The sequence below is a fragment of the Monodon monoceros genome, unplaced genomic scaffold, assembly GCF_005190385.1.
Source record: "Monodon monoceros isolate NGI ecotype Baffin Bay Population unplaced genomic scaffold, NGI_Narwhal_1 Super_Scaffold_7, whole genome shotgun sequence".
Taxonomy (NCBI): Eukaryota; Metazoa; Chordata; class Mammalia; order Artiodactyla; family Monodontidae; genus Monodon; species Monodon monoceros.
The window spans coordinates 75175381-75197341 of record NW_021703784.1 but is presented as its reverse complement, the minus strand read 5'-3'; the positions used below and the strand labels follow the sequence as shown (position 1 = coordinate 75197341).

At 35.8% G+C, this 21961-nt stretch overlaps 1 protein-coding gene across 2 annotated transcripts in view; it reads right to left on the bottom strand.

Moving 5' to 3' along the window:
- The window catches only part of LUZP2 (leucine zipper protein 2), a 431421-nt gene that overhangs the window by 111662 nt on the left and 297798 nt on the right, over nt 1–21961 (bottom strand). For both annotated transcript variants that reach the window (XM_029208937.1, XM_029208936.1), the window contains exon 6: nt 7868–7930. In XM_029208937.1, the coding sequence (XP_029064770.1) occupies nt 7868–7930 (63 nt within the window). The remainder of the gene's footprint in view (nt 1–7867; nt 7931–21961) is intronic.

Below are 21961 nucleotides of genomic sequence, written 5' to 3'. Positions count from 1 at the left end.
ACAAATGAAGAGGAAATAGGCAGTCTACCCGAAAAAGAATTCAGAATAATGATAGTAAAGATGATCCAAAATCTTGGAAATAGAATTGAGAAAATACAAGAAAAGTTTAACAAGGATCTAGACGAACTAAAGAGCAAACAAACAATGATGAGCAGCACAATAAATGAAATTTAAAATTCTCTAGAAGGGATTAAAAGCAGAATAACTGAGGAAGAAGAACGGATGAGTGACCTTGAAGATAAAATAGTGGAAAAAACTATCACAGAGCAGAATAAAGAATAAAAGAATGAAAAGAATTGAGGACAGTCTCAGAGACAACTTGGAAAACATTATACACATGAACATTCAAATTATAGGGGTCCCAGAAGAAGAAGAGAAAGAGAAAGGGACTGAGAAAATATTGAAAAGATTATAGTGGAAAACTTCCATAATATGGGAAAGGAAATAGCTAATCAATCCAGGAAGCACAGGGAGTCCCATTAAGGATAAATACAAGGAGAAACACGCCAAGACACATATTAATCAAACTATCAAAAATTAAATACAGAGAAAAAGTATTAAAAAGAGCAAGGAAAAAACAACAAACACACAAAGGAATCCCCATAAGGTTAACAGCTGATTTTTCAGCAGAAACTCTGCAAGGCAGAAGGGAGTGACAGAACATATTTAAAGGGATGAAGGAGAAAAATCTACAACCAAGATTACTCTAACCAGCAAAGATCTCATTCAGACTTGATGGAGAAATTAAAAACTTTACAGACAAGCAAAAGCTAAGAGAATTCAGCACCACCAAACCACCTTTACAACAAAAGCTAAAGGAACTTCTCTAGGCAGGAAACACAAGACAAGGAAAAGACCTACAATAACAAACCCAGAACAATTAAGAAAATGATAATAGGAACATACATATCGATAACTACATTAAATGTAAATGGATTAAATGCTCCAAACAAAAGACACAGACTGGCTGAATGGATACAAAAACAAGACCCATATATATGCTGTCTACAAGAGACCCACTTCAGACCTAAGGACACATACAGACTGAAAGTGAGGGGATGGAAAAAGATATTCCATGCAAATGGAAATCAAAAGAAAGCTGGAGTAGCAATTCTCATATCAGACAAAATAGGCTTTAAAATAAAGACTACTACAAGAGACAAAGAAGGACACTACATAATGATCAAGAGATCAATCCAAGAAGAAGATATAACAATTGTAAATATTTATGCACCCAACATAGGAGCACCTCAATACATAAGGCAAATACTAACAGCCATAAAAGCATAAATCGACAGTAACACATTCACAGTAGGGGACTTTAACACCCCACTTTCACCCATGGACAGACCATCCAAAATGAAAATAAATAAGGAAACACAAGCTTTAAATGATACATTAAACAAGATGGACTTAATTGATATTTGTAGGACATTCCATCCAAAAACAACAGAATACACATTTTTCTCAAGTGCTCATGCAACATTCTCCAGGATAGATCATATCTTGGGTCACAAATCAAGGCTTGGTAAATTTAAGAAAATTGAAATTGTATCAAGTATCTTTTCCGACCACAATGCTATGAGACTAGATATCAATTACAGGAAAAGATCTGTAAAAAATATAAACACACGGAGGCTGAATCATACATTACTAAATAACCAAGAGATCAGTGAAGAAATCAAAGATGCAATCAAAAAATACTTAGAAACCAATGAAAATGAAAACACGACAACCCAAAACCTATGGGATGCAGCAAAAGCAGTTCTAAGAGGGAAGTTTATAGCAATACAATCCTACCTTAAGAAACAAGAAACATCTCAAATAAACAACCTAACCTTACACCTAAAGGAATTAGAGAAAGAGGAACAAGAAAACCCCAAAGTTAGCAGAAGGAAAGAAATCATAAAGATCAGATCAGAAATAAATGAAAAAGAAATGAAGGAAACAATAGCAAAGATGAATAAAACTAAAAGCTGGTTCTTTGAGAAGAGAAACAAAATTGATAAACCATTAGCCAGACTCATCAAGAAAAAAAGGGAGAAAATTCAAATCAATGGAATTATAAATGAAAAAGGAGAAGGAACAACTGACACTGCAGAAATAAAAAGGATCATGAGAGATTACTACAAGCAACTATATGCCAATAAAAAGGACAACCTGGAAGACTTGAACAAATTCTTTCAAATGCACAACCTTCCAAGACTGAACAAGGAAGTAATAGGAAATATGAACAGACAAATCACAGGAACTGAAATTGAAACTGTGATTAAAAACGTTCCAACAAACAAAAGCCCAGGACCAGATGGCTTCACAGTCGAATTCTATCAAACATTTAGAGAAGAGCTAACACCTATCCTTCTCAAACTCTTCCAAAATATAGCAGAGGGTGGAACGCTCCCAAACTCATTCTAGGAGGCCACCATCACCCTGATACCAAAACCAGACAAAGATGCCACAAAGAAAGAAAACTACAGGCCAATATCACTGATGAACATAGATGCAAAAATCCTCAACAAAATCCTAACAAACAGAATCCAACAGCAGATTAAAAGGATCATACACCATGGTCAAGTGGGTTTTATTCCAGGAATGCAAGGATTCTTCAATATATGCAAATCAATCAATGTGACACACCATATTAAAAAATTGAAGTAGAAAAACCATATGATCATCTCAATAGATGCAGAGAAAGCTTTAACAGAATTCAACACCCATTTATGATAAAAACCCTCCAGAAAGTAGGCATAGAGGTTTCCTCAACATAATAAAGGCAATAAATGACAAACCCACAGCCAACATCATACTCAATGGTGAAAAACTGAAACCATTTCCAGTAAGATCAGGAACAAGAGAAGGTTGCCCACTCTCACCACTATTATTCAACATACTTTTGGAATTTTATACCACAGCAGTCAGAGAAGAAAAAGAAATAAAAGGAATCCAAAGCAGAAAAGAAGAAGTAATGCTGTCACTGTTTGCAGATGACATGATACTATATATAGAGAATCCTAAAGATGCTACCGGAAAACTACTAGAGCTAATCAATGAAATTGGTAAAGTAGCAGAATACAAAATTAATGCACAGAAATCTCTGGCATTCCTATACACTAATGATGAAAAATCTGAAAGTGAAATTAAGAAAACACTCGCATTTACCACTGCAACAAAAAGAATAAAATATCTAGGAATAAACCTACCTAAGGAGACAAAAGACCTGTATGCAGAAAATTATAAGACACTGATGAAATAAATTAAAGATGATACAAATAGATAGAGAGATGTACCAATGTCTTGGATTGGAAGAATCAACATTGTGAAAATGACTATACTACCCAAAGCAATCTACAGGTTCAATGCAATCCCTATCAAACTACCACTGGCATTTTTTCACAGAACTAGAACAAAAAATTTTGCAATTTGTATGGAAACACAAAAGACCCGTAACAGCCAAAGCAATCGTGAGAACAAAAAACGGAGCTGGAGGAATCAGGCTCCCTGACTTTAGAGTTTACTACAAAGCTACAGTAATCAAGACAGTATGGTACTGGCATAAAACAGAAAGATAGATCAATGGAACAGGAGAGAAAGCCCAGAGATAAATGCAGGCTCATATGGTCATCTTATCTTTGATAAAGGAGGCAAGAATATGCAGTGGAGAAAGGACCGCCTCTTCAATAAATGGTGCTGGGAAAACTGGACAGCTAAGTGTGAAAGAATGAAATTAGAACACTCCCTAACACCATACACAAAAATAAACTGAAAATGGATTAGAGAGCTAAATGTAAGGCCAGACACTATCAAACTCTTAGAGGAAAACATAGGCAGAACACTCTATGACATAAATCACAGCAAGATCCTATTTGACCCACCTCCTATAGAAATGGAAATAAAAACAAAAATAAACAAATGGGACCTAATGAAACTTCAAAGCTTTTGCACCACAAAGGAAAGCAGAAACCATAAACCAGATGAAAAGACAACCCTCAGAATGGGAGAAAATATTTGCAGATGAAGCAACTGACAAAGGTTTAATCTCCAAAATTTACAAGTGGCACAGGCAGCTCAATATCAAAATAGGAAACAACCCAAGCAAAAAATGGACAGAAGACCTAAATACACATTTCTCCAAAGAAGATATACAGACTGCCAACAAACACATGAAAGAATGCTCAAGATCATTAATCATTAGAGAAATGCAAATCAAAACTACAATGCAGTATCACCTCACACCAGTCAGAATGGCCATGATCAAAAAATCTAGAGACTATAAATGCTGGAGAGCGTGTAGAGAAAAGGGAACCCTCTTGCACTGTTGGTGGGAATGTAGATTGACAAAGCCACTATGGTGAACAGTATGGAGGTTCCTTAAAAAACTACAAATAGAACTACCATAGGACCCAGCAATCCCACTACTGGGCATATACCCTGAGAAAACCAAAATTCAAAAAGAGTCATGTACCAAAATGTTCATTGTAGCTCTGTTTACAATAGCCAGGACATGGAAGCAATCTATGTGTCCATTGGCAGATGAATGGATAAAGAAGAGGTGGCACATATATATGATGGAATATTACTCAGCCATAAAAAGAAACGAAATTGAGTTATTTGTGGTGAGGTGGATAGACCTAGAGTGTGTCATACAGAGTGAAGTAAGTCAGAAAGAGAAAAACAAATACCGTGTGCTAACACATATATAGAGAATCTAAAAAAAAAAAAAAAAAAAAGTCATGAAGAACCTAGGGGCAGGACAGCAATAAAGACGCAGACATAGAGAATGGACTTGAGGACACGGGGAGGGGGAAGGGTAAGCTGGGACTGAGTGAGAGAGTGGCATGGACATATATACACTACCAAATGTAAAATAGATAGCTAGTGCGAAGCAGCCGCATAGCACAGGGAGACCAGCTCGGTGCTTTGTGACCACCTAGAGGGGTGGGATAGGGAGGGTAGGAGGGAGGGAGATGCAAGAGGGAAGAAGTATGGGGACATATGTATGTGTATAACTGATTCACTTTGTTATAAAGCAAAAACTAACACACCATTGTAAAGCAGTTATACTCCAATAAAGATGTTAAATAAATAAATAAATAAAGTAGCTGGCCATAGTACCTAATAAACTACAGGATCCTCATGGGATTATTATATCCTAGTAAACTGTACTGGTACAAAACTCCTCTTTGATATGTAAAGCCCTCTCATATGTTTAAAATATTGTACTTTTCCAAGACTACATGGAATGTTTATGAGTCTTCCAGTGAATAAACTGCAACTGTGATTCAGTTTCTTATTACATTCAAAATGTTTCCAACTATGCAAGGTAGTGGATTTTGCAAAGTGGGGGACTGTGTTATGATGGTATTATAATTACTAAATCATCATCTAATGCTGGAACCATCATCAATTAGAGTATACTCTTGTAAGTGTTGTAAATGATACACCCCTGAGAGGTTCAAACATTAGAAACACAGTTTTTCACAGATATTCCTGTCAGGAGCCAACTACATTGGCCTATTAAATCAAGAAGTTGAAATAAATAAATAAGGAAATAGAGCAAATGAATAAATTATAATGAACATATTTCAATTTATTTTAACGTTATACATTACTGATCTACGAAAAGTCTAGGAATTCATAAATAAGAATGCAGAAATAATATGTCCTCTGAGGAATTGAGATGAGAAATATGAATCTTTTTGAATTAAGGGTCTAAAAAATATAGGTAGCCCCAGGTTGTTGTTGCTGTTTGTTGTTTCATTCTTCTGTTTGTTTATAAACACCACAGACACCTTCTCCTAGGAGACACCTCTTTTTCCTGTACATGGGTGCTGTGGGGACCTGGGAACATGTCAACCATCTCAGAATACAGCTTCAATCCAGGTGGTTTCAAAACTCATATCCACTTGCTTACGCTCTTACAAGTAACATTCAGAAACTGCATGCTACATACGCAATATTTCTAGAAACCTAGCAAATATCAACAATATAAAGAGTTTATTTATATCCAAATAGAAAAATACAATGAAAAAACAACACTGCACAGGCTCATATCTATATGCCATTCAGTTTGATTATTCATTTATGGGGCATCAACATTTAGTTTCCATGTATTAAAAAGTTCTATTCATTTCATGTATAATATTATTGTAAAGACATTATAAATGGATTATTATATTGCATGTTGACTCTAACTCCAGCACTCATAATAATGACTTTTTTTTTTTTTTTTTTTTGCGGTACGTGGGCCTCTCACTGCTGTGGCCTCTCCTGTTGCGGAGCACAGGCTCCGGACGCGCAGGCTCAGCGGCCATGGCTCACGGGCCCAGCCGCTCCGCGGCGTGTGGGATCTTCCCGGACCGGGACACGAACCCATGTCCCCTACATCAGCAGGCGGACTCCCAACCACTGCGCCACCAGGGAAGCCCAATAATGACTTTTATATGTCCACCAAGCAAGTATCGTCACCTTCTTTAACAGAAACAAACAAACAAACAAATTCTGGATGAGCACATGGCCACCAACCTAAATGGCCTTTTCCTGCCTCCCTACAACTTAGCTAGGCATGTGACCTAGTTCTGGCAAATAGAATACAATGACATAGCTGCCATTACTTCCTAGATAAACTCCTAAAGAGCAATGCCTGTGAGTCACTGGGTAATCTTCCCTGTTCCTCCTGCTGGAAGGTGGTAATAACAGGAAAAGGCTGTTTTGTTTTGTTTTGTTTTGCGGTACGCGGGCCTCTCACTGTTGTGGCCTCTCCCGTTGCGGAGCACAGGCTCCGGACGCGCAGGCTCAGCGGCCATGGCTCACGGGCCCAGCCGCTCTGCGGCATGCGGGATCTTCCCCGACCGGGGCACGAACACGTGTCCCCTGCGTCGGCAGGCAGACTCTCAACTACTACGCCACCAGGGAAGCCCAGGAAAAGGCTTTTTGAATGAGAGGCGGCTCCATATTTAGGAGATGGTAGAAGTCGTTCACCAGCACTGTACCTTGCTTCTAGTCTGCTATGGGAAAAGGGGTAAACTTGTGTTCTTGTTCTCACTAAACCTCTTTCTTTTCCCCTTCCTTCACAGGCATCAGGTCTTCATTGAGGTTTGAAGGCTAACACGCCTGTTCCTTATCATTCACAGGCTTTTCCACTAAAAAAAATTTGCACGACTAATCTTTTCTTTGTGTATGCTTCTTTGAGGCTCCAGCTAATACATTTAATGCTGTCTCCTCTCCTTGAGGTATAAAGAATCACTTACTATGGCACTATTTCTACTATGTCTTTACTATTACTAAGAATTGCTGACTATGAGCTATATTTCTACAACATTAACTAAAGTACAGATTGATTTGGAAGATCAAGAGGACAAAAAATTGATTTTAATTAAACCTGGACTAAACAGAATGACTTTTTTCCCCCTAAGAAATGTATGAGATGATATTCTTGTCCAGCAAATAGAACCAATGACTCTATTTCTTTCTTAAGTTTTATGGTCAGTCCTAGATCCTCATTTTGACACTTGATTGTCACTGCAAAACTGTGTAGACATCACATAGAAGGTACCAAAAGTGAAAATTTCATGGCCTTCCAGGTGTTTGCTAGTGAGGAAATCCTGATAATCCAGTTAAGGAAGGAATTCAGAATATCATTTAGGAAAGTGACACTTAACTGGCTTAAAATTTTTCTTTTTTGTTTTGGAGATGAACTGTTAAAACATCCAAAAATACCTAGAAGTTTAAAATGTGTTTTTATTTTCTTATTCCAATGTTTGCATTTATGTTTTAGGGGAAAACCGTCACCAGATGTCTGGGTTTAACAAAAAAAATTGGCACTAATATTGTTTCTATTCAGTTGAAACTATAAGAAGTGAAAACTTACCTCTTCTGCATGTATTCCACATAGCTTGTTTCCTGACAAGAGTTTGTGTTTCAAGCTTTTATTCTGAAGAAAGAAACATAGTTTTATTGCTAAGAAGTTATAAAATATTAAATATTTCCTTAAATATGTCAGCAGCATTTCTCTATGTCTTGTTCACAGATAAGTCCTTCATGATATGAGATGTAGTGGATTTGCAATAAATTGAGTTGAATCTGTAATGTAAAAGAATGTTTCCTTTATTTAATAAAAAATCTGACATATTAGCATTAACACATTTATTAGAAAATATGGAACTTTCTTACATTTCTTACATTTAACTCTGTTTTATTATATTCATATATGTTGTCTTATAAAATAATTTTAGTTTCAAATGTGTAATTGGTACTAGTTTCTTAAAGCACCCCTCTAAACAGCATTTATTTCTACCATCATCTGGATGCTGGTCACCTTGGAATCTAGTCTAATATAGTCACAGACACTCTAGGGTCTGAATTTCCTTTAAATGTTATGGGTTTAGAGTCCACTTATATTCCTGACACCTGTGCATTGCACTCAAAGTGCTTCTTGATGCTCAGAAACTATTTCTTCTTCCAGGCCTCAAAAGTGTACTCTTATTTGCTGGACTTGACGTAGAAACATTCTTTCATAGAAAGAATGTTACTTTAGAAATGGAAGCAAAGTGTTAGCCATCTGAATCTAAACCCTTACAGTGAGTCAATTACATATCCCTCATTACACTCAGGCTTTTCTTTGTCCCATAACTGAGTACCTACTCTTCTTTTAGACAGGCAGGCTAAAGGAGAGCAGAAAACTTTGTAAAACCCACAGGATTTAGACTTTGTACTGTCTCTACAGGAGCAAACAATGTAATGGAAAGTACATCTCATATATAATGTCTCTAAAGAGAGTCAATTTGATGAGCATCATAAGCAAATTGAATTAAATTTATGCAGCGTGAATGAATAACTGAATGAATGAATACATCAAATTTAAGACTTCTTCATCAGTACCTTTTTTTTTTTTTAGGTTCCGTATACATGCGTTAGCATACGGTATTTGTTTATCTCTTTCTGATTTACTGCACTGTTACTGATGAACCTAGTGGCAGGACAGGAGTAAAGACATAGACATAGATAATGGACTTGAGGACACGGAGGGGAGGGAGAAGCTGGGGCGAAGTGAGAGTAGCATCGACATATATACACTACCAAATGTAAAATAGCTAATGGGAAGCAGCAGCATAGCACAGGGAGATCAGCTCAGTGCTTTGCAACGACTTAGAGGGGTGGGATAGGGAGGGTGGGAGGGAGGCTCAAGAGGGAGGGGTTATGGGGACATATGTATGCATATGGCTGATTCACTTTGTTGTGTGCCAGAGGCTAGCGTAGTATTGTGAAGCAGTTATACTTCAATAAAGATATATTAAAAATAAATAAATAAAATGTACAAAAAGCAAAGACTTCTTCACACACAATTCTCACCTGATTATGAACACCATTTCCTATTTTATCTTCCTGTCATGCAGACAGTGGGTACAGCTGCCTCAGTTTGAAAGAATCCTTTGTCTAACTTTTCCTCCTTAGCTAAGAGTTGAAATTGTAAAAAACTTGCTTAGAATTTTAATACCTTGAAATGTTTTACACAAATGAGGAGTTATCTTGATTCACTTAGTAATGTTTCTTTTTGCAAATATTTGTACTCATTATACAACACAAGATTAACATTTTTAAAGAGTATTTAATGTACAGTATTCCTGTATTTAAAAGCTCATAAACTATAATAAAGAGATACATATTGATGTTCTAACTCTGCAGTGTTGCTCAGTCTGTAGGTTAAAAAAAATACCCTAAGTTTCCTTCTGTACATGTCTATTTATGATATTTTTGACATTTGTATTCTTAATATTTTTTCTATTAAAATTGTCTATTTTTCTTTTTTGATTTATTGTTTTTGTACATAAGGGATATATCTTTACTATCTCTAGAGATCTGTTATTCACTTTGATTTTCATCATTTTTATGGCTATAGTTTTTTAGTGGAAAGATGGGTGAAATTCAAATAAGGTCTATAGTTTGTTTACTAATATTGTGTTAATGTTAATTTTCTGGCTCAATAATTGTAGTATCACTGTATGATGTTACATTAGAGGTTTGGGGTAAAGGTACATGAGAACATTCTGTATTAATTTGCTACTCCAATGTTTGTAATGTCTTTTTGGATCTGACAGTTAAAGCACACGCAAAAAAACTAGCAAGTGGGACTGCATCAAACTAAATAACTTCTGCATAGCAAAATAAACCATCAACAAGTAAAAAGAAAACCTACGAAATGGTAAAAAAAAAAAAAGTTGCAAACCATATATCTGATGATAAGGGGTTAATATCTAAAACATGTAAAGAACTCATATAACTCAATAGCAAAAAAAAAAATAATAACCTAATTAAAAAATGGACAAAGGATCTGAATAGACATTTCTCCAAAGAAGATATAGAAAAGGTCAACAGGTACATGAAAAAATCCTCAACATCACTAGTCATTAGGGAAAAGCAGATTGAAACGATAAAATATCACTTCATGCCTGTTAGAATGGCCATCATCAAAAAGACAAGAGATAAATGCTGGCATGAATGCAGAGAAAAGGGAATCTTTGTGCACTTCTGGTGGAATTGTAAATTGCTACAGCCACTATGAAAACAGTACGGAGGACACTCAAAAAATTAAAAATAGAACTACCATAAGATCCAGCAATTCCACTTCTTGGAATATAACCAAAGAAAAAGAAAACATTAACTTGAAAAGATATCTGTACACCCCTCCGCCCCACCCCGTGTTCATAGCAGCAATATTTACAGTAGCCAAGACATGGAAACAACCTAAGTGTCCACTGATGGATGAATGAACAGAGACGCTGTGATATATATGTATGTAAAACAGCCATTAAAATGAGGAAATACTACCATTAGTGACAACATGGATGAAATCTGAAGGAAGATAAGTCAGATAGAGAAACTAAATAAAAAGTACCAAACTCACAGACTTATGATTACCAAGGTGAAGGGTACAAGGAGGGGTAATTGGAGGAAGGTGGTCAAGAGGTACAAATTTCCAGTTATAAGATAAATATGTTCTAGGGACGTAATGTCCAACATGATAACTATAGCTAACACCGATGTATGATATATAGAAAAATTGTTAAGAGAGAAAATCCTAAGAGCTCTGATCACAAGGAAAATATTTTTCCTTCTTTCTTTCTTTGCTTTTTACTGTATCTATATGAGAAGATGGATGGGCTAAACCTACCATGGTCATCATTTCACAATATATGTAAATCAAACCATCATGATATACGCCTTAAATTATACAGTGATGTATGTCAATTATTTCTCAATAAAACTGGGAGCAGTTATCTCAAAATAGAAAGTTAAAATAGCTAAAAAATAAAATTAAGATAAATAAATAAAATTGTGACAAGATTAGTGAATTACATCTAATATGAGGCCTTATGTGTTAACACAATCCATCCATACATGAGTAAATTTATTAGAAATGATAATAAAGTTAATAACATCTCAGAATTGGTGTATGTAATCTATACTACTTAAAATTTGCATCTTCATTTAAAGTTTTTTATTCCTTTTTTTCTTTTTCCTTCTTCCTTCCTTTCTTATTTTTCTTTCTTTTCCTTTTGTTCATTCTGTTCAATGCTGAAGTGATAGATAAAGCAGTGAATATTTCTATTCAAATATGTGTGATAGACTTGGACAATGCAACTGGATTAGCACAAGGAAGATTGTCCTACATGGATATCCTGTGGCCACAACAAAAATGAGCAGTGATTATGTTGTGTGTCCACAGTCTGCTGTGGCAGTTGATAATTCTGGGCAACTGTGTAAACAATGTTTCCATTAAGATAAATGTCATTTCCAGAGCTTAAGAATTAGACTATTTCACTATTTTGAAATAAATCCAGAAATGAGGATAATTAACTATAATCACCCATAATGGGGCCAATTGTGGGATACAAGGAAGACTTATCAAGGCCCTTATTGAGATAGTTCTTAGCTGGCATGTTTTTCAGAAACATGGATGGCACAGAACATTGGAGAGGGAATGCTGATTCTCAGACAATTCACTGATTTAACCTTTCTACTCAATGTTAGTGATCATATTCTTCTTTAATCCCAGAAAGAATTGACTTGTTATCATTTAGGCATTAAGATCATAGTCTTGGGCTTCCCTGGTGGCGCAGTTGTTGGGAGTCCGCCTGCCGATGCGGGGGATGCGAGTTCGTGCCGCGGTCCGGGAAGATCCCACATGCCGCGGAGCGGCTGGGCCCGTGAGCCATGGCCGCTGAGCCTGCGCGTCCGGAGCCTGTGCTCCGCAACGGGAGAGGCCACGGCAGTGAGAGGCCCACGTACCACAAAAAAAAAAAAAAAAAAAAGAACATAGTTTTTACAGTTTAATCAGAATTGTATCATTTTATCTACCCTCTAAACAATGGATCTCATCCCTATCAAACTTAATGGTGCTTTTACAAGGTCTAAAATAACAATGTACACATGTAATTATGCCCAAAATGCTAGGATCCAATAATGATTATGCCTCGCTTGAGGGGACATAAGAAAAAGTAGATTAAAAGAATTATAAAATGTTTAGATGTCTGTTTTTCTTGCCTGTCATACTTCTACTATCTCTTCTTCTAATAACTGTACCTTGCTTTTTCTTGTGAAAAATATTTTTCCATGCTAATTCCACGTAGCTTGTGTGACGCTAACTTTACCCACTCTATCAAGGCAAAGGATGAAACTCAAGCTCAGCCAATCAGAGGCTTGATCCAGAGTTGGTAAAGTTAACATAAAAGTTGCTGGTGAGACTCAAATATAAAACTCTCATTTTCAAGAATTATTGAGGAAAATGTGCCGAGGGTCATCACTATGTCAGAACTCACCTGAGACTGAATATAACATAGAAAAAGAACACACGAGTATAGAGAAATACTGAATTCTACTGATGTTCTTGGTCCTTCTCCCCTGTTTTACACTTGCCTGAAGCTAGTGTGTATACTCCTGGATTTTTCAGCTACATGCTTCTAGCACCAACTGCTCTGTTCTCTTGACACCATACTTAAATCTTTTTTTCCACCTATCCCTACATAATCGTTAATTCTGTCACTGCCCTAAGATTCAGAGTAGCCACTCCCTCCAACAAAAAAAAACAAACATCCAAGCTTATATCTAATGCTCATGCTTATCAGGATGTGGGCAGAGAATATATCCACCTATTTTGGCTTCTCTAAATAAAAGGCAGACTCTGCTTACTACCCACTAAAGGAATGTCTCCCAGTTGGATTCTGTACAAATTTGGGGTGGCTTAAAACAAATGTCTCTACAGCCTTCTTAGGAACCCAGCTTCTTGGGAATCTACCTAAAATGCCATTTAATATCTCCCCTTAACTATATGATAAAACTCAAACTCAAATCTGATAGTAACAAAATATTTTTAATGGTTAGATCTGCTAATCTAGCTTTGATTTTTGCCTGGGAACTTAAAACATCACATTTTTAGTATAGCTTACTTGGTAGCTCAAACCCAACAGACATTCTGGGTTACAAAACAGAAAGAGATATAAATCTCTATAATCTTGCAATACGTAAATGTAAAAATTCCAAAATTACTAGGAGTTTCCATTTTACATTGTTCTTTCAAATGAAATTAGGTATTAATCAGGATTTTTGCTTGCAAATAATAGAAACCAATAATGGCTAGCTAAGTCAAGCAAAGCATGAATTTATTGTGAAGATTTCATGTAGGATAAAGAGAACACTTGGGGAATAAGGTTCAGAAAATAGGCAAGAACCAAGTAGGAGGAGGTATCCATAATTATAAGACAGGAATAGAGTTACTGTGACAGTTGAATGAGAGGCTGTAAATCAGTGTACTTAATTACAAGGTGGGTTGATGAGGTCTCAATGAATTTTCATGGTAAAAGTCAAAATCTGGGGACACTTAGGATTGTCAAATATAATAAATAATGTAAATGTGCTTGTCACATTATTTTCTGGACTTAAATAAAATATATGACTGCTGCCATGCAGCTGAAAACATGTGTTAATGTCTCCAAAGTGCAACTAAGTATAAACCAAAAGTAAAAACACCTGCAAGTGGTATTCAAAATAAAACCAGAGATTTCTGCGTCTCACTGCAGGAAGCATCTCCTATTTTAAAACTTCCTAAAACTGTGCATAAACCACTATATATGAATGCTTCAGAGCCACATTTGTTTCAATTTAAATGTGTTTTTAAAATGCCTGAAAAATGGACATGTCCTTTCAAATATGGTTGCAACTGGAAAACTTATAACCCATATAAAGAAAAGCAATAGAGTTTAGGGGTAAGATGTGACTTAAATACTTTGTTTCTAAAATATTGGCAGATGTTATAATATTTCATAAATTCCCTAACAGTCTCTTTCTGAGAACATCTCAGGAAATGGATGGGTTACTGGACTGAGATCTAAACAATGAATGCGTATTTCATCAATTCTTGGGATGCACAATTTTTTCTCTTTTTAATGTTTCTAAAATCAGGACGTGATCTACAACATTATGCACTTTTCATTTAGTATTTATGGTTCCCTCTACCCCAAGAAGTTGTTAAGTCACAATCCACTTTAACGATTGATGACTCCTCAAAATTTAAAGATTTCTGTTTTAAAATAAGGGGTGAAGAGATCAATAAAGGGGAGAAACACTCAGCTGCATAGGAACTAGGGAAAATAAGAAATTTGTATAAGGTCTTTTTATTTATTCTAAGCCACACAGAAGGAAAAAGTAGAATTTCAAAATGGATAAAGATAAAATTGTCTATAGTTTCAAGTCGATAATGGAGAAAAAGGCCAAAGGGAATCAGCCACCTATATATATTAAAATAAAAATACAGAGCTTTAGGCCTTTGGTCAAAAAAAAAACCCTTAGATATTCTCTTTTAAATTATAGTAAAATATAATGTAGGCAGCAAGAAAGATACTTCGTTGAAAACCAAATATTTACACTACTTTTTAAAAATCATTCCTTTGTTTAAATATAATGTTATGATTTAAAATCTATAGGTGGACTCGTTTCTACTTTAATTAAGATTTACATTTTTACAGAAAGATTTAGAATTGAGTAGACATGAGTGATAGGATCATCCTATAAACACTTAAAACCACCCTACAGCCATGCAATTATCCAAGTGATGGCAGATACCCCAGATGAGTGTTGGCCTTGCCAACTTGAATTCTAAATTTGCTGCAGGTGTAACAAAAGTTTTACAAGTGCTCAAAGATTTCCTCATTGAGGTTATCTCAGGAACAGGTTGAGATACTGAACTTGGCTCTAATTCATTAGAAAATTTAAGAGTGATTCGTGAGAGTTTTATTCTTAGCACAAAACTAGCTCTAATATCTAGTGTAAGTCCTTTAACCCCTAGACACTCAGTGTCAACATGTGTGAAATAATGAAGAATATCTCAGATTTCTTGCAGCTTCAGGACTATTGAGAGGGGACATGAGGGACGTGAGATGATGATTTTTTCTGAAGTCAGTTAAAATATAGCTATAATACATTCCAATTTACCAAGTATAGTAATTATTCTCTGTGCCAGTCAGCACAGAGAATATCCCATACCTACAAGATCACTTTTCAAATAGTATGGATATAATATGGCACAGTGGCTGGGCTCTTAGGACAGAACAACTGTATTTAAATCCCACTTTTTCATAAGCTCTGTGATTTTTGATGCATCTCGTAACCTCTGGTGCCTCTGTTTTTCCACTCATAAAATGAGGTAACTATCATGACAAATGGGGTGGTTGTATTAAGTGAGACGATATAAACAAAACATTTATAACATGACTGTCACATGGTAAGTGCTCAATAAATATTAGCTCTTATTTCAATAAAATTCAGTTTGTCTTGCAAAAATAGAGAATACTCTTTTTGATGATTATGACAGCATTCCAAGAAGATTCAGAGTTTTGGCATCTCCATTTTTATATATACTATTATTTTAGAAGATGACAGATAAGATTCTAGCTCTTGAGCCCTCTAATTTCTCATACAGATAAAAGTTTATTGTGGAAGTCACTGCTCTCAGTAGTATTTCTCTTTATGTCTGATTTGGTCTTCCTTTAAAATAGACAATTCTCTTGGAAATAGAACCTGCTTCTGCTGTCATTAAAACCCCCTTCCCTTATCAGAGAGCTCTCATTCTAACGGGTTAAAATTTTTTGCTAAATATATGAAATGCCATTCATTCCAGAAATAACTTCATGAAAGAAAGCATTAATATTCTTTTTTTGTTTTTAATAAATTTATTTATTTTTGGCTGCATTGGGTCTTCGTTGCTGCACGCGGGCTTTCTCTAGTTGTGGCAAGCGGGGGCTACTCTTTGCTGTGGTGCACAGGCTTCTCATTGTGGTGGCTTCTCCTGCTGCGGAGCACAGGCTCTAGGCATGGGCTTCAGTAGCTGTGGCATGTGGGCTAAGTATTTGTGGCTCACGGGCTCTAGAGTGCAGGCTCAGTAGTTGTGGCGCACTGGCTCTGCGGCACGTGGGATCTTCCCAGACCAGGGCTTGAGCCCATGTCCCCTGCATTGGCAGGCGGATTCTTAACCACTGCACCACCAGGGAAGCCCAGCATTAATATTCTTGTCAAGTTATACAAACTTTTTATGTACTAGTAATGGAGCTAAAACAATCCCTCTCTTCAAGGATTTCACAATCCATGAAGGAGTCTGACAGTGGCACTCAAAGTCTCTAGAGAGGCACCTACTCAGGGAATGATATTGAACTATCTTTAGAAGTGTAAAGGAGCAGCCAAATAATAAGAAATGGCAAAAGAGAGAGAATAGTATGTGTGCTAGACCACAGGATGCTCAAAAGAGTTGAGAGATAAGATGGGAGAGGAGCTTTGGGGTTAGTCAAACAGGGCCCTGTATGCCATTGAAGCCATGGCACTGAATGTTTAGCATGAAAGTCACATGATCAGATTTACTCTTTAGAAAAATAAAGTAGGAAGAATTTGGGATTTCAAATTCAGTAACATCTAAAGATTCTCACCATATAGGTTTACTTAGCAGTTAAGTTTTAGGCAATATTTTGTACAGAGAATTAAAAACTCATACAACTCAGTAACAAAAGAGAAAATCTGATTAAAAATGAGTGAGTTCTGATATGGTTAACTAATCTATGACAAAGGAAGCAAGAACATACAATGGAGAAAAGACAGTCTCTTCAATAAGTGGTGCTGGGGAAACTGGACAGCTACAAGTAAAAGAATGAAATTAGAACACTCCCTAACACCATACACAAAAATAAACTCAAAATGGATTAAAGACCTAAATGTAAGGCTGGACACTATAAAACTCTTAGAGGAAAACATAGCCAGAACACTCTTTGACGTAAATCACAGCAAGATCTTTTTTAACCCACCTCCTACAGTAATGAGAATAAAAACAAAAATAAACAAATGGGACTTAAAAGCTTTTGCACAGCAAAGGAAAGCATAAACCATAAACAAGACAAAAAGACAACCCTCAGAATGGCAAAAAATATTTGCAAATGAAACAACTGACAAAGGATTAATCTCTAAAACTTACAAGCAGCTCATGTAGCTCAATATTAAAAAAACAACCCAATCCAAAAATGGGCAGAAGACCTAAATAGACATTTCTCCAAAGAAGATATACAGATGGCCAACAAACACATGAAAGAATGCTCAACATCACTAATCATTAGAGAAATGCAAATCAAAACTACAATGAGGTATCATCTCACACTGGTCAGAATGGCCATCATCAAAAAATCTAGAAACAATAAATGCTGGAGAGGGTGTGGAGAAAAGGGAACCCTCTTGCACTGTTGGTGGGAATGTAAATTGATACAGTCACTATGGAGAACAGTATGGAGGTTCCTTAAAAACTAAAAATAGAACTACCATACGACCCAGCAATCCCACTACTGGACATATACCCTGGGAAAACCATAATTCAAAAAGAGTCATGTACCAAAATGTTCATTGCAGCTCTATTTACAATAGCCAGGACATGGAAGCAACCTAAATGTCCATCAATAGAGGAATGGATAAAGAAGATGTGGTACATATATACAATGGAATATTACTCAGCCATAAAAAGGAATGAAATTGGGTCATTTGTACAGACATGGATGGACCTAGATAGTGTTATACAAAGTGAAGTAAGTCAGAAAGAGAAAAACAAATATTGTATATTAATGCATGTAAGTGGAATCTGAAAAAATTGGTATAGATGATCTTATTTATAAAGCAGAAATAGAGACACAGATGTAGAAAACAAATGTATGGATACCAAGGGGGAAAGGAGGGGGTAGAATGAATTGGGAGATTGGGATTGACATATATCCACTATTGATACTATGTATAAAATAGATAACTAGTGAGAACGTACTGTATAGCACAGGGAACTCTATTCAGTGCTCTGTGGTGACGTAAATGAGAAGCAAATCCCCAAAAGAGGGGATATATATATATATATATGTATAGCTGATTCACTTTGCTGTACAGTATAAACTAACACAAAATTGTAAAGCAACTACATTCCAATAAAAATCTTAAAAAAAGAATTAAGAAAAAAAGAGTGGGGAACTGAATAGACATTTTTCCAAAGAAACATAAATGGCCAACAGGTACATGAAAAGGTGCTCAACATTACTAATTATCAGGGAAATGCAAAACAAAACCACAAACCACAATGAGATATCATTTCACACCTGTTAGAATGGTCATTATCAAAAAGATAAGAGATAGCAAGTGTTTTTGAGGATGTGGAGAAAAGGGAATACTAGTGCACTAAAGCTGGGAATGGAAATTAGTGCAGCCACTATGGAAAACAGTATGGAGTTTAAAGAGAATTACCCTACGATCTAGCAATCCCATTTCTGGTATATATCCAAAGGAAATGAAAACAGGACATAGAGAAGATACTCCCAGGTTTACTGCAGCATTATTTACAATAGCCAAGATATGGAAACAACCTAAGTGTCTGTCAATGGATGAATGGATAAAGAAGGTATCATATTGAGTATAGATCTAGATGCTGGGTTGGCCAAAAGGTTCATTTGGGTTTTTTCCATTAGACCTTACAGAAAAAAACAAACGAACTTTCTGGCCAACCCATATATAGACACATAAATTTTGGAATATTATTCATTCATGAGAAAGAAGGAAATTCTGCCTTTTGCAACAACATAGATGGACCTTGAAGGCATTATGCTAAGTAAGATAAGTTAGATAGAGTAAGACAAATACTGCATAATATCTCATATGTGGAATCTAAAAAAGCTAAACTTGTAGGAAAAGAGAGTAGAATAGTGATTACCAGGAACTGGACAGTTGGGAAAATGGAGATATTGGTCAAAAGATACAAACTTCTAGTTAGAAGATGAATAAGTTCTGGGGATCTAATGCACAATATTGTGGTCTATAGTTAATGATACTGTATTATATAATTGAAAGTTGCTAAGAGAGTAGATCTTAAATGTTCTCACCACAAAAAAAAGAAATGGTAATTATGTGAGGTGATGGGGGTGTTAGCTAATGCTATGGTAGTAATTATACTGCAATATATAAATGTATCAAGTCAACATGCTGTACACCTTAAACTTAGACAATGTTACAATTATTACTCAATAAAGCTGGAAAAAATCACTGAGTGTTGAGTGTCTGTATTTAAACTAGCATTTGTTAAATGCTTATTTTGTGCCAGGTATTGTACAACGCGCTTTACATATATTATTTCATTGAATCTTTGCAGCAGCCCTACAGGCAAAACATTCTTAATCATTTCCATGTTAGAAATGACCAACCTGAGGCTTAATGACGTTATTTAACCTGCCCATGTTCAAGCAGCTACTAAGTGGTAGAGCTGGGATTTGTCCAGGTTTAACCTCTACCAGAACCCATGATCTTCTGGTAGAAGTTTTTACTAATTCTCTGCTTGTGGAAAAACAAACAAACAAGCAAAAAACAATAAAGACAAGTCCTGGATTTCTACTGAATAATGCATGGGCAATAACCAAAATGTACATAAACATGGAATTAGTCTTTGAGTTTTTAATTCCAGACACATGCACTTTCACCAGCCAGTAAAACCCCTCCAGGCAATAAAATAAATTATGGTTTATAAACTAGCTTTGCCCCTAGAGCAGTAACAAGGCAAGGTAAATTTGTTGTGAAATCATTAGGAAAGATCAGCTAATTCACTTGTAATTACTCCTGAGAATATTCTCTTCCTGATTTGCCCAGTTAAGACTTGAACACCTGCCACCCTCTCTTTGCAATTCTGGGAATTCCCAGCCCAAAAAAGCCAGTTCATCCTAGGAATCCACCTGAGAGAGACTTATAGCAATTGAGCAAAACTCTGTTTTTGGAGTTTTACAAAAAGTTATTTTACCATTTCCTCAGCCCCGGGATTTAAAAAAAAAGTGTTGGAACGTATTTCCACATTCAAATACAAGTGGTACAACTGCATAAGACATATCAACACTATGACATTTAAAGCTAATGTCATTAACTTTAAAAATTGTTTTGTTCCATCTTTGCTAATCAGTCACCATTGCATTTGTAATGACTAAAGGTCATCAGATCTTACTTACAAGAATAAATTCAGACCCAGTTCATTATTTATGATTTAATTGAAGCTTGCCAAATATTGACTGTTGTGAGCAATTCCTTTTAAAGTTAGTACTAACAAAGATCTGATGTTATAGTTCAAGCCAGACAATAAAGTTTAACTGTTAAAATTTCAAAGGAAGATAATTTATTTAATACTTGGGGTTTCTGTTTTCCTCCCAGGATTACTGGAAAATTCCTGTGAGGTGTGGCAGGAAGAATAGGATTACCATTTGCTTTTATGCTCCAAGCTGACATAAATTAGTCCTGTTGATGGTTTTACACATTGAAGTGATAGGGGCATTGACAGAATAATTATTTTGTTTTAGTATTACCATAAATCTGACTCCACTAATAAGGGATGCGTCTTATTAAAGTGAAAAAGAGACCAAGTTTTTTTCATATATTTTAGCCTGAATTTGGTATACAATTCAATATGTATATATATCCATAAGCAATATTTGCACTTTTTAAAAATGTTTGATCTCACTGCTGCTAAATTCATGGGGCAATTCCTGTTTTATGTCTTTTTTGTTTTATTATCAGGATCTAGAGAGTGTCATACAGAGTGAGGTAAGTTAGAAAGAGTAAAACAAATATCATATATTAACGTATATATGTGGAATCTAGAAAAATGGTACAAGCAGAAATTTCTGAGACACAGACATAGAGAACAAATGCATGAATACCAAGGGGGAAAGGGGTGGGGTGGGAGTAAATGGGAGATTGGGATTGACACATATACGCTATTGATACTATGTATAAAATAGACAACTGATGGGAACATACTGTATAGCACAGGGAACTCTACTTAATGCACTGTGGTGTCCTAAATGGGAGGAAAATCCAAAAGGGAAGGGTCATACGTATAGGTATGGCTGATTCATTTTGCTGTGCAGTAGAAGCTAACACAACATTGTAAAGCTACTATACTCCAATAGAAAATAATTTTTAAAAGAAAGGATTTGACACGTTCCCCCTCCTTGGAATATTCTTTTTTCAACTTGTCTTATGGAACGCCTCATTCTTTGTTTTGTGTTCTTTCTTTCAAGATTCTCAATGGTCTTTTGTCAATCTCCAACACTTCTCACACATCTCAACTCTGGAGTAACTCATGGCTGAGTACTAGGACATTTTCTTTCCTTATCCTCACTACCTCATTGATTTCATCCATGATCATGGTTTTAAATACAATCTCTTCTCAAATCAAATGGCTAACTCATCCATCATATGTAGTCATCTCAAATTTGAGGTATCCAAAATTAGTGTCATCTTTTCCCCAAGCCTTCTTCAAGTAGTCTTCTCTCTCTCAGTTAAGGATGGTACCAACTTTCTGATTTTTCCTGCTAAAAATCTTGGAGCATTCTTGACTCTTCCCATTTTGTCACTACATAAGTTACTCAAC